General features: G+C 37.6%; 1 protein-coding gene across 3 annotated transcripts in view; it reads left to right on the top strand.

Moving 5' to 3' along the window:
* ERICH3 (glutamate rich 3) overlaps positions 1-9,382 on the top strand; it is a 94,086-nt gene extending 84,704 nt beyond the window's left edge. For all 3 annotated transcript variants that reach the window (XM_063427929.1, XM_063427927.1, XM_063427928.1), the window contains 3 exons: positions 3,992-4,123; positions 4,728-6,296; positions 6,330-9,382. In XM_063427929.1, coding sequence (XP_063283999.1) covers positions 3,992-4,123; positions 4,728-6,296; positions 6,330-7,813 — 3,185 coding nt within the window. In that variant the 3' untranslated portion in view covers positions 7,814-9,382. The remainder of the gene's footprint in view (positions 1-3,991; positions 4,124-4,727; positions 6,297-6,329) is intronic.
* The last annotated feature ends 5,056 nt before the right edge of the window (positions 9,383-14,438 follow it).

Below are 14,438 nucleotides of genomic sequence, written 5' to 3'. Positions count from 1 at the left end.
ATTTCTCTAATTAACAAATAATTAACCAATTATCTTTCTGTGTTTGTAAGCAATGTCTTAAAATATCACTCTAGGCTGAAGATGATTTTTTTTTTTAAAGCAATAGGTAAGTAGCTAATATAGAAAATGATGCAGAATAATATAATCCATATACACATACTGCCTAATATATGCATCCATACACACATACTGCCTTATACATGCATCCATATACACAAACTGCTTAATGCGTACATCCATACACACATACTGCCTAATGCATACATCCATACACACATACTGCTTAATGTGTACATCCATACACACATACTGCCTAATACATGCATCAATACACACATAGTGCCTAATACATGCATCAATACACACATACTGCTTAATGCGTATACCCATACACACATACTGCCTAATACCTACATCCATACACACATAATGCCTTATACATGCATCCATAAACACACATACTGTCTAATACATGTATCCATACACACATACTGCCCAATACCAACATCCATACACACACCCTGCCTAATACATGCATCCATACACACACACACACACCCTGCCTAATACATACATCCATACACACATACTGCCCAAGACATGCATCCATACACACATACTGCCTAATACATACATTGTACATTGAATACATAATTTATCACTGTGATAAATTATGTATTCAATGCATTTGGTGAATTTAATTTATAAGACTAGCACAGATGAGCACACACACTGACAGATGAGCACACACTGACAGACACAAACACTCACAGACACACACTCACTGACACACATACACTCAGTCACTGACAGACACACACACACAGACATACACACAATCATTGACAGAAACACACACACTCACTGACACACAGACTCAATCACTGACACACACACACACACACACACACAGACAGACACACTTACTGACAGTCAAACACACACTCACTGACACACAGACTCACACAATTTAAATTTTTGAGGCAAATTAAGCCTCCCTACCTCCCTGGGGTCCGGTGTGGGCAGCTTCTCAATCTTCCAGCGAGTTGTTTAGTATGCCAGGGCCGGAATGACGTCATATTTCGGCTCCCGGCATCACAGAGGGCACGCGAAGGAGGAGTGGAAAGCTGCAAGAACAGCCTTCCTTGTCGCCCACAATACAGCCGCCTGCCTTCTGTCCCCCTCTCCTCCAGTATTTCTCACAGCTCCTGCCTTCAAGGTAAGCAAGTGCCTGCTCTGCCATTCCTAAAAAGCACCGCATCGGGGGCACCCTTAGGTGGCCAGAAGGCCACCTCCTGGGACCCCTTTGACGGGGCTCCTCTGGGCGCCCCCTACTTTCGGGCGCCCGGAGGATCAGCCCTGTGCTGGGCGCTGTGGGGGCAGCTCAAAAGCTGCTCACCTTGCGCTGCAGCCCAGGATAGGGGGAGCACCTCAGGAAACAAACACCGGCGCCCTTGGCAAATGCCTAGTTCACCTAACAGCAACAGCAGATGGAATTCCAAAGTTGGACACCACTGTATTATTTTATAACATACATACTCCTGATCTTTTTTTTGCATTTGTTAAAACATGACTCAGACTTAGCTCTTCAGTAGAGAAACAGGATACAATTTGGAGGTACATTTCTAAAAGCATTATAATGGTAAAAATTATTGTAATATAGTTTTTTTGCAGTATATGATAGGACCCAACTGTCCAGCCATCCGTTCTATTTTAATTAACCTGAAGGTGATTTAAAATTCAATGAAGAATGAGACAGACACACATTTCTTGTAGAGACGGCAGTCTAGGAGAGTAGCAGTAAAAAGAATATTCCTTATAAAATGTGCATTGTGCAAGGCTGAGCAGTTTAAACACAATTTGTACATGTATAATTCTCACCTGTGCTTTCATTAGAATGTTTTATGAAACACCTGCTCCAATGTGCAAGCCAACCCAAACTGATTATTATGATTTGGTTTCCAACCGAGGAACAGTACAAAATGGGGGAAAAAACAATATATTAACCCATCATGCTCTACAAGTTTCCATGGCTACATACAGAACAGAAAAAAAACTTAAATATATTTACTGTCCACACATTTTGCTTGTATTGCAGTAAAAGCAAACTCAGCTACCTACATTGCTTTTCGATATTTCTTTTTTTTTTATTCATATGTTTTACTAAAGTGTAAATCTAAATCCATTGTAAACTCCACTGACACACTGTTACAGGGGTGCCCAAAAGGTAGACCCCCAGATGTTTTAAAACTACAACTTCCCTGATGCTTTGTCATTCTAAAAACATTCTAAAGACATGCAAAGCATCATGGGAGTTGTAGTTCTACAAGATCTGGCGATCTACCCTGCATTAAGGGTTAATTGAAACCAAACTCATTGCTTTTTGCTCCATTTAACCTATGTATGGAACATGCCACTTGAGCTCTTGTGGCTTTTATTCTTTGGACAATAGCAATAGTACACTGCCTTACTCATGCCTTATATATTTACCCCTCAGTGATCAGTGATGTACCATGTACCTTATAACATAAAATAGGGGTGTGCCACCCCCTTGTTATGAACGATTAAGGTATTTTTTGCCTTTCTAATTAATCCACAACATGCACATCTCATAAAAATCTAAGCTATTGTGTGTTTGGGGAAATGGCTTTCCATTCACAGACCATTTTATTAGCCTTGGCATGTCTCTCTCTGATGAATGTCATAAAGGTTGATGTTCTATGTCATGTCACTTTGACTGAGAAACCTCTCCATTCGGTAGAAACAGAGAAACTGACAAACAGACACATTTATTTGACTGATTGCCCTTAACACAAGCCGTTTCCTAAGCAAATGAATAGATTTGATAATATGACAAGTTTATCTGTTGTGGAAACGTTTTCGATAAAAACTGAAAGAACTTAATCAAAGTACAAATTGCTTTTCCTATGTAATGTATTTTTTTCCCTTGGTTATTTTATGTCCTAAATCTAGCTAATGAGTTCTAAGTTAATAGCTTTAATGTTTCAAGCAAACACTTCAATAGCATGAGATATGACAAATCATCAAAGCGGTCTGATACTTATAACGGTATTCATCAACATCTCCGATAATCTAATATTTTAATACATATATATTCACATAATGACTCTGGTACCAAGGTAAACATTTGCAAAACGAGATGATGTGTAGTACTAGCGAATAATAAAAAAATTGCACACGCAGATACAATTTCGTTTTTTGTTCCTGGTTATATTGTAGCAGCTCTGAAGTGGGTAATAAACTTAAACCGGTGTTGTGCTGATTCAATAAGTTGCAAAACCAAAGCCATAACCTAAGAAAAAATGATTTTATTTTGCTCAGCTCAGGATTATTTTTAACTTATCTTCTTATATTGTTCAAGCCATGACAAGTCACTGTTTAGTGAAAACACCATTAAATAATTTCTTAACCCACACAATAATCACAATGGCGTACAGCTTTGGGTTTAATAGCACGGTGGGACACTCTGTATGTTCTCTCCACTACTGAATTTATTAGAAACAGTTGTGCATAAAACACTCAATGTCCAATGAGAAGCACAGAGCAGAATATCTGTTACCCAGCCAGCTGTTCTACTAAAACCAGTCTTGTTTTATAGAGGAGTTGGGATTGCTCTCTAACATCACACTCGCATTTCTACTCATGATATTAAACGCTGTTTGATTTGGTAAGTATCCTACATGGGGCATATAAAAACAAGAACACAATCAACGGAGATAAAATATAGAACAATCTGTTAAAATAAATGTATACACATTGATGATTTTAATTTTTTTTTTTTTTTTTTTTTTACAAATTTGTTGCTTGGTTTGTGCATGGAGTGGCTTAAGCTATTGTGCATGGGCTTTATTTCACAATTATTTGCGCTTCAAGATCACTTAATTTCTTTTCATTAGAAAACAAAAACCCAATATCTTCACATATGTTCCTGTTTTTGCCCCCTGTGCTGTACTGTTTTGATATTTTAAAGAATGCAAATCAGTCCAAGAAAAAATAGCGGAGGCGATGGGACAAGGTGAGAGCGTGGAATCAGAACCAGAGGCAAGTGACACCAGTACAGACGAAGAGGATACCTTTAAAAGACCCTTCATGGCTCACAAATGTAAGATTAAAATGTACTACATTCTTGTGTTTCACAAACTACTGCTATTTGTAAGTATTATACATACAACATTTGTTAGATTGCTTTAATAGCTACCAAAGACAATTTGTAAATTGCGCTGCCTTTCACGCAATGATTATACTTATGACCTAAGCAGCATTGCAAGTCTAGTAGCCTCTATTCTCTGAACATTACTTTTATTATATTAATGTCTTTAAAGTTGACCTCTCACCATATCAGTTTATCCATCTCAACCTGACTTGTACAGATATTTCCCCCCATTATCTATTTCACATCTTTAGCGTCATGTAATATTTTCTGAGAGTTCCATAAAGAGAAGTGAGAAAAGGAGGTAAATTCAGGACAGTCTAGAACATAATTATGAAGCATTTCCTAAAACACATTTAAAAAAATCAAGTGCAGTGAGGCATAAAGCAATATTTTATAAAAATGAAAAAAAGTCTTTAACTATTGACTGTAATATCCAAAATGGTTTGTCAGTTGAAGACACAATACTTAGGAACATTTGCATGATGTCAAAGGTTATATATCATAATTGTGGATCAGGTATGTAAATAATGATATACATACTTTTTTTTTCTAGTAACAGCTGAAAACATTATACCTGAGACAAATGAATTGACCGCTGAGTCTAACGATGTAAAGGATCTGGAGGAAAATTCAAAAATAGAGGCATTAGAAGAGACAGAGAAACCAGAAGAGCAAATGACAGAAGAAAATGAGATGACGGCAGATAACACATTAAGTGAAGAAGAGACACGTCAAGAACATTTGCTAAATGAAGATTTGAAAATAGAACTTGAACAAGAAAAGGATGAGGAAGAAGTTATTATGGATCACAGTAATATTGCAGAGGAACCTCCGCAAGAAGTTGACGAGGAAGATTATGAAGCATTTAATGATGAACTTTTGAGAGAGGCATTGAATGAAGATTTAGCAGATGAGGCAGAACTTAAAAACTCCAATGATGATAATGAGATAGGTGATTTAACAGATCTTACCTTGGAACCAATAGAAGATTCGGAAATGGCTGAAGAATTTAGGGGAATTGAAGGAGAGAAAACCACAAATGAAATTAAGGCATTAGAAGAAGAAACAATGGAGGTCTCTGCATATTCTTCCCTTAATTCTATGCTAGTATCACACACAGAAGAATCTACATCAAATCTTGATGAATTAAATGAAAAAGATGAGGATCTCAACTCTTTAAAAGATCATGATGAATTGGTAAGTGAGAGAGATTCAACTAAGGAGATAACAGAAAACCTTTTAGCTTCATCATCGAGTTTTGCTAACACCAACTCTGCAGATGGACCAAACCAGAATCAAGAAACTGGAAATAGTGGGAATGAACTTTTGGAAAAAGAAAGTGATTTATTATTTACAGATCAAACATCTGATGGGACTGCAGAGGATGCAGATAGTGAGTTGAATATGGAGCAACAGTTTGAAATGCCCGTTGTTAGTTCTAAATCAGACCCTCTGAGTGTTTCTCATATAGAAAGTGAAGAGACTGTTGACAATGTGGACAATGAGAATAACTTATCTTCTAGTTATATCACAGAAGTGAAAGAAGCATTGAATAATGCAGATATCAGTGAAGATATTAAAACAAAAGATGATATTCAGGAAGAGGAAATATCTGATATTATGGCAAGTGATAAGGAAAGCAATGCACCTGTAACTGATGCAATGAATACAGAAACTGATACAGAAATGGTCATGGGAGAACCAGATGCTAACCCGAGTAGCCCAGAAGAAAGGAAAGTGTTTGATAATGAAGAGGAGATAACAGCAAGTGGTGAAACTAGCAATGTTGAACTGACCACTGAAATTCTAGAAAGTCAGGAAAATTTAGAAGAGAGCATGGAGAGCAAGGCAGAAGATGATTTAGATGTAATGGGTTTAAATAATGAACAGATAACAGAAATTCCAGTTGCTGAGAATGATGACCAACCAGATGGAGGTGCAAGGACTGAGCAACCGATACCCAATGAGGAACTGGGCAATTCAGCTGTGGAGATGGCAGTTGAAGGAATATCTGCTGAGGAGATGAAACGACCTGCAAATTTTGTGGAAGGTGTGGGAAATGTAGACGAAGATAAGGAAGGTGATTTCTGTGACAGTGAAGACAAGGAGACCACTGAAAATGGTGAACTTTTTCATACTGAACTGGAGAGTAGAGCTGAAAATATGACATCTGAGGGTGAAAATGCATCCAACAAACTCATTCAAGATGAGGAAATGGTAGCTAGTGATGTAAGGATGACTGAACATGATGTGACTGATGATGTAGAAGAAACAAAGGAAGCTGTATTGATGGATCCAATCACTGACATGAAAAATGTAACTGATGATAAAGAAGATGTATCTATAGATGACTTTCCTAATGGAAACCTTGAATCTACTGCTAAGGATGAAAGTGTAGTGGAAAACCTTGAATTTACTGATGGTGGCACTAATAATGATCACATAGCTACTGCTGATAGGGTGGAGAAGGAAGATATTTCTGCTACTGCAAATGAGAAAGAAGGTTTGCCAGATGTAGAAATTGAGGATGCACCTGTTGAAAATGGTAGTGAGACAGAAGTGGTTAATCTAACAGATGAGGGAGTGGTGGATACACATTCTGTGAAGGGAGAGGAAATTGATAATAATGAGAAAGAAACATTTAGTGAGGGATATTTTGGTGACCAAGAACTCACTAATGATACAATTGGTGATGATATAGACGAGCATACTGAATCAGATATGGCAAATATTGAAAATACATCAAAATATGCACTTAGTGAGGAAAATGCAGCCATCAAAAATGAAGAGGAAATCGATAATACTGCCACAGGTGAGTCAGACCTGATATGTGAGGATGAGCCTAAGGAGGAGAGTGCAGTTACCCATTTTTCCACTGCCGATAATATCTCTGAAAATGATCAGATCGGAATTATAAATCATGATAATATTGAAGATCAGACCAAAGAAGAGCATGAAAGCCAAGTATCTAACTCCACAAACTTAATTTTAAATACAGAGAAGGATGCTTCCGAGCATGACGATTCTGTTGTAGAGGCTGAAGTTTTGAAGGATGCTTCCGAGCATGAAGATTCTGCTGTAGAGGCTGAAGTTTTGAAGGATGCTTCCGAGCATGAAGATTCTGCTGTAGAGGCTGAAGTTTTGAAGGATGCTTCCGAGCATGAAGATTCTGTTGTAGAGGCTGAAGTTTTGAAGGATGCTTCCGAGCATGAAGATTCTGTTGTAGAGGCTGAAGTTTTGAAGGATGCTTCCGAGCATGAAGATTCTGCTGTAGAGGCTGAAGTTTTGAAGGATGCTTCCGAGCATGAAGCTGAAACTAACACCCCAAAAGAAGAATCTGAAGAAAAAGAGAAAGATGATGGAGAAAATGGCAATTCCACAGACGTTACACAAGTAAGTAATGTTATTGATGGTGGAAAAGATCTGGAAAAATTGGATCATGATACAGAAGTTGAGGATAATGGTAAAGATATTAACGATTCAGGCACAGAAATTGGACAAAATAATATGTTGGAACCATCAGCCCCTGATGAAATTGAAATAGCTAATGTTGATGCCAAAATCTCTGAACCCAAAGAAGAGGAAAACCCAGAGGAGAAAGAAACAAGTAGCGCAACTAATGAAGTTACTGACCAGTGATGTCACGTATCACGTACTTCCAGATGGTCAGTGTCTCAAATGCATTTACTAGTAACCAACTAGCAATTAAATAAATATGTACATCTTGACAATGCTTGAACGATAACTTGAAGGCTCCATTGCTGATATCTATTAAGCTCTAGTTTTGAAATAATTCTTCCCCCCCAAAAGAACTATTAGAAGCTGCTAACTTTTATCTGTTAAATTGTTGCATAATCACTGATTATTCTGCATTACAAGATCTAACTATAAAAACATGCAAAGCCTGCAAAACAGCCCTTTATTGGGTATATTTTTTATAGGGATTTCATAGTTTTATGCAATTTCTGGTATTTTCTTCTGCCACATATTCATGCTACAAACTTTCCTCTCTACCTCCTGTAGGATCCAAAGTCTTGGAATGTATAGGTTATTAGAGCAAGCTAGAGTCATGCTTGTGTTTGTAGATGTGCGCTCTGTGCTACATACCGTACAATTTCGGCAACATGGTCAACAATGACGTATAGGTATTGTTTTGCCCCTCCATTAATATAAACCTGTTTTTGCACATAATTTTGACCCTACCATCTGCTTGTCATAGTCCAAATTGAGATTTGTCAGACCTGCATTTTCTTTTCCAGTCTCCAGTAATCAACATGTGGTTATTACGTGCCCACAGTAGCCAGTATCTTGTTGTTTTCTGCCACAGGAACATACCCCAACACTGCTTTCTACTACTGGATCATATTTGATCACAGTGTTAAGTATTGTGTTCAGAGAAGTCCTGGTCTCCACCACTTAGAAAAGAGTGGTTATTTCCGTATCTGTGGCTTTAATGTTAGCTTGAATGGACCTGGCCTTTCTCTGGCTTCTCTCATTAACAAGGTATTTTGCCTACAGAACTTGCATGAAAAACCCAGTAGTTTAGCTGTTTCTAAGTTTCTGGAACTACCAAGTTGATGCAAGGAATGCTGGCCATACAACTAAACCACTTGACCATGCCTGCTTTATATATATTAAGCTTTAGCCAAATGAGTCACTGCTAGCTATGGATTTTTGTATTAATGAACACATGCACCTTATAAAGTCACCATTAAGTTTACAAACCTAGAATATCATTCAAGGTAAAGCTATTAGTTTAAATACTATTAAGGAAATAAAAATACTTGATACATGTATAAGAATCTCAAATAAATTGTGAGGATTCTGGTGAGATACCAACATTTGTAGATTGAATAGCTTACTTGATTCCCATGTGTGATTTAAAAAAAAGTATCCAATTATTTTAGTTTTGTCACCTCGGTTCTACAGAGGGATGCATATGAGACAATGGACAGTTCAAATTATTATTTTTTTGTTATTTGCATCACAGAAGACATTTTATTGTATCTAAGTCTTAGTTTACAATTTATCTAAGGATCAGCTATTTAAATCCAACTATTTTTCTTGAGCAAAAAATCGAATTCTAATTAAATTTCAAGGAAGGCTAATTAATGTATGGGTATGAGAATATATATTGCTGCTCGAGACATGATGGACCTATAAGTTCTCACCAAGTCATGGACCATCCCAAATCATCGTATAACTTTCATCGAGCTCTACACCTATTTATGACTGTGTTACATTCCATTTATACCTGTATACACATGTAAAAATTTTTTTTACCAACTATCTAATATGGTACCAATTCTTGCAAGAATATTCACAGGTAATCAGCATTCACACTCTTAGTGTTTGCGATTGCATTAAATTTCACTTGTCAGATAATTAATAAAGAACTCCTTTCTATTCTTATAATCACGGTTAAAGAGTGCATCATGAAACAATTAAAGATGTTGATACACATATAACCTACTATATAAGTCATATATCTCCAATTCTTCATAAGTGACATCTATCATCTAAATAATCTAGACTTTTAGCTGTATAATAAGGCATAGAAAGTGCAGGTTGGTGTTCAAGAATGTTTTTATACCTGTGTGAGCTTAGTAAACAGCATCTTTAAACTGTCCAAAAGTCATCAGAAAATACTCTTATGACCTGCTTTTTATAGCAAAATCTATGTTTGATTGGACAAGTGAGTGATGATCCGAAAAGATTAAGAAAAAAATAAATTTTATTCATGATGCCTTTGAGGTCAGATTAAATGTCACAAACAGATTGTATATCATATCACAGAAATACTATTCTGAATGCAACCAGTAATCACAAATGGTATAAGAATATGTAGAAAAAGTTTCATTTTGCCTGTTTATCTTTCTAGAAATGGTTATGACAAATTCTATCTGAAGCCATTTTATTAATGAAACAAACATGAAACAAAAAGCACATACCGTATATACTCGAGTATAAGCCGAGTTTTTCAGCACATTTTTTGTGCTGAAAAACCCCAACTCGGCTTATACTCGAGTCACTGTCTGTATTATGGCAATTTACATTGCCATAATACAGACAGGGGGGCTGGCAGCGAGCGCTTACCTCTCCTGCAGCTCCTGTCAGCTCCCTTCTCCTCCGCGCCGGTCCGTGCGGCTTCTCTGTCAGCTCACAGTGTAAGTCTCGCGAGAGCCGCGGGGTGATAGTGCGGCTCTCACGAGACTTACACTGTGAGCTGACAGAGAAGCTGCACGGACCGGCGCGGAGGAGAAAGGAGCTGACAGGAGCTGCAGGAGAGGTAAGCGCTCTCTGCCAGCCCCCCACCCCCCCCCCCTGAACTGCCAATGCCACTGGACCACCAGGGAGTGAGATCCCCCCTCCCTGCCATGTATCAAGCAGGGAGGGGGGATAAAAATAATAATAATAATAATAATAATAATAATAATAAATAAATAATAAAATAATAATTAAAAAAAAATTAATATAACAATTAAAATAAAATAATACAAAAATAATAAAAATGCCCACCCCCACCAAGGCCCCAACACTGCATTCATACACACTGCACTCATACACACCCACTGCATTCATACACACACTGCATCACACACACACACACACTGCACTCATACACACTGCATCACACGCACACACACACACTGCACTCATACACACACTACACTCATACACACACTGCACTCATACACACACTGCATTCATACACACTGCACTCATACACACACACTGCACTCATACACACACACTGCACTCTTACACACACTGCACTCATACACACACTGCACTCATACACACACACTGCACTCATACACACACACTGCACTCTTACACACACACTGCACTCTTACACACACACTGCACTCATACACACACTGCACTCACACACACACACTGCACTCATACATACACACACTGCACTCATACACACACTGCACTCATACACACACACTGCATTCATTATATACACACACTGTAAATAAATATTCAATTAATATAATTTTTTTTAGGATCTAATTTTTTTTTTAGAGATTTACCAGTAGCTGCTGCATTTCCCACCCTAGTCTTATACTCGAGTCAATAAGTTTCCCAGTTTTTCGGGGTAAAATTAGGGGCCTCGGCTTATATTCGGGTCGGCTTATACTCGAGTATATATGGTATGTCTTTTGCACTTTAAACATAAATAGTGTTTACTAAAACTACTTAATAATGATGTATTATTTAAACTTTAAATTTGTGTGCAGACATTTATTAACAACTGAATAACATGATTATCATAATAGTATTGATATGTATTTAAATTATTTGTCCATGCATACAATCTTTAAAGAGTGTCACATAATTAAACCCCACATTGATTCTTGTAACTTGATACGTTTATTAAAATAAGTCAATTCCTGTCTTTTTTTATAATGTATTTACTTTCAATAAAAGAAATGTTAAATAATATGAATTAATTGTAAAGACATGTTTTTTCTTTTTAGCAACCTCTCAATAACAAGTTTTGGGGGTAATTTTGTTAATCAGCTTGTGAAATTCTGTAAATGGCCCAATTTACAATGTATTGATTTAAAATAATATACAGTATTGACCATTACAAATAGAAGAAATAAATAAGGACTAATTACAAATTTACTGTTGAAAAATTGATTATGATTGTCCCAAACATCAAATCCATGTGTATTTCACCTTGTGTATTGTTTTGTAGAAAAGCTCACACATTTGGTAAAATTCCCCTGAGTAGAAGGAGAGACAACTCAAAGTCATAGTGATAAAATATTAACAGACCTTTCCATTATTATTATGAACTGGAATATTCAGCAAAGAAAAGACCATTTGAAGCACCTGACACTGACAAATAGTCTGGGCAATGGCCAAGTAGCTCTGTATTATCTCGCAATGACGGGACTAAATGTAAGGGGTAGATGTCTTTAGTAATTTTAAATGTAGTCAGTTTTCAGATATGCAGAATTTCTCTGTCAATTTGCATTCCATATCCCAATCACTTACCATAAAATACCTGTTCTAACCAATATTCAAACTATTTTTATTTATACAGTAATCTACTTTAATAAAATAATTATTGACCCTTTTTACATTATTGGTCTGATATTTGATCTTCTGTGGGCTTCATTATTTGCTCAAGGCATTTGACCGGTTATTGTTAAAATATAGCAATATTTTTAATACATCACACTACTTCCTGATAGTTTTACCATGGGAAACATGGGAACCCACAGTCCACCCATGTTGCCCCTAGTCAAAATCCGGAAAAAAAACACACACACACACACACACACACACACACACACTTTCATTCTATGCTTATTTTGATATTACTGTATTCAATTATATGTTTATATATATTATGTATGTAATTACCGTATATACTCGAGTATAAGACGAGTTTTTCAGCACATTTTTTGTGCTGAAAAACACTCACTCGTCTTATACTCGAGTCAGTTGTCTGTATTATGGCAATTTTCATTGCCATAATACAGACAAGGACCGGGGGCTGTCAGGAAGCTGTTACTTACCTTCACCGCAGCTCCTGTCAGCTCCCTTCTCTCTCCTCCGTCCGTGCAGCTCCCAGGTCAGCTCCCTCTGCAACTCTCGCGAGAGCCGCGGGGTCAGAGTGTTGCCACGGGTTACCGTGGCAACGCTCCGCGCGGCCGCGAGAGTTGCAGAGGGAGCTGACCTGGGAGCTGCACGGACGGAGGAGAGAGAAGGGAGCTGACAGGAGCTGCGGTGAAGGTAAGTTACAGCTTCCTGACAGCCCCCCTCCTACAGCCCATCCACTGGACCACCAGGGAGTGAGAGCCCCCCTCCCTGGCCAGCTAACAAGCAGGGAGGACGAAAAAATAAATTAAAAAAATAATAATAAAAAAATAATAAAAAAAAATAATAACATAAAAAAAATATATATTACAATAATAATTAAATAATAATAATAATTAATAAAATGCCCACCCCCACCAATGCTCTGCACTCACACACACACACTGCACTCACACACACACACACTGCATTCATACACACACTCATACACACACTGCACTGCATTCATTATATACACACACTGCATTCATACACACACTGCATACACACTGCATTCATACATACACACTGCACTCATACATACACACTGCACTCATACATACACACTGCATTCACACTGCACTCATACACACACTGCACTGCATTCATTATATACACACTGCACTCACACACTGCACTCATATACACACACTACACTGCATTCATTATATACACACTGCACTCATACACACACACTGCACTCATATACACACACTGCACTCATATACACACACTGCACTCCATTCATTATATACACACTGCATTCATACACACACTGCATTCATACATACACTGCATACACACTGCATTCATACATACACACTGCACTCATACATACACACTGCACTCATACACACACTACACTGCATTCATTATATACACACTGCACTCATACACACACACTGCACTCATATACACACACTGCACTCATATACACACACACTGCACTTCATTCATTATATACACACTGCATTCATACACACACTGCACTCATACATACACACTGCATTCACACTGCACTGCATTCATTATATACACACTGCACTCACACACTGCATTCATTATATACACACTGCACTCATACACACACTGCACTGCATTCATTATACACACACTGCACTCATACACACACTGCACTCATATACACACACTGCACTCCATTCATTATATACACACTGCATTCATACACACACTGCATACACACACAGCATTCATATACACACTGCATTCATACACACACACACACACACACACTGCATTCATTATATACACACACTGTAAATAAATATTCAGTTAATATAACTTTTTTAGGATCTAATTTTATTTAGAAATTTACCAGTAGCTGCTGCATTTTCCACCCTAGTCTTATACTCGAGTCAATAAGTTTTCCCAGTTTTTTGGGGTGAAATTAGGGGCCTCGGCTTATATTCGGGTCGGCTTATACTCGAGTATATACGGTATGTATAATTATGTTGTTTTTTTTTTAATTATAAGTCGGAGGAACTGACTGGCAATCCAGGCAATCCCCCTGTAGGCAATCTGTCAACGATACTGTTTAGAGTCATGTGATCGTGGTGTCATTATGATCACAGGACTCGGAGCAGAGGAACTGGCTGCAGGAGGACTGCTTAATTTGTCAGGCATCCCCCGATCTGATCTG

The sequence above is a fragment of the Pelobates fuscus genome, chromosome 7 (genome assembly GCF_036172605.1).
Source record: "Pelobates fuscus isolate aPelFus1 chromosome 7, aPelFus1.pri, whole genome shotgun sequence".
NCBI lineage: Eukaryota > Metazoa > Chordata > Amphibia > Anura > Pelobatidae > Pelobates > Pelobates fuscus.
Note: the sequence above shows the minus strand (reverse complement) of the source record. Positions and strands in the feature narration are given on the sequence as shown.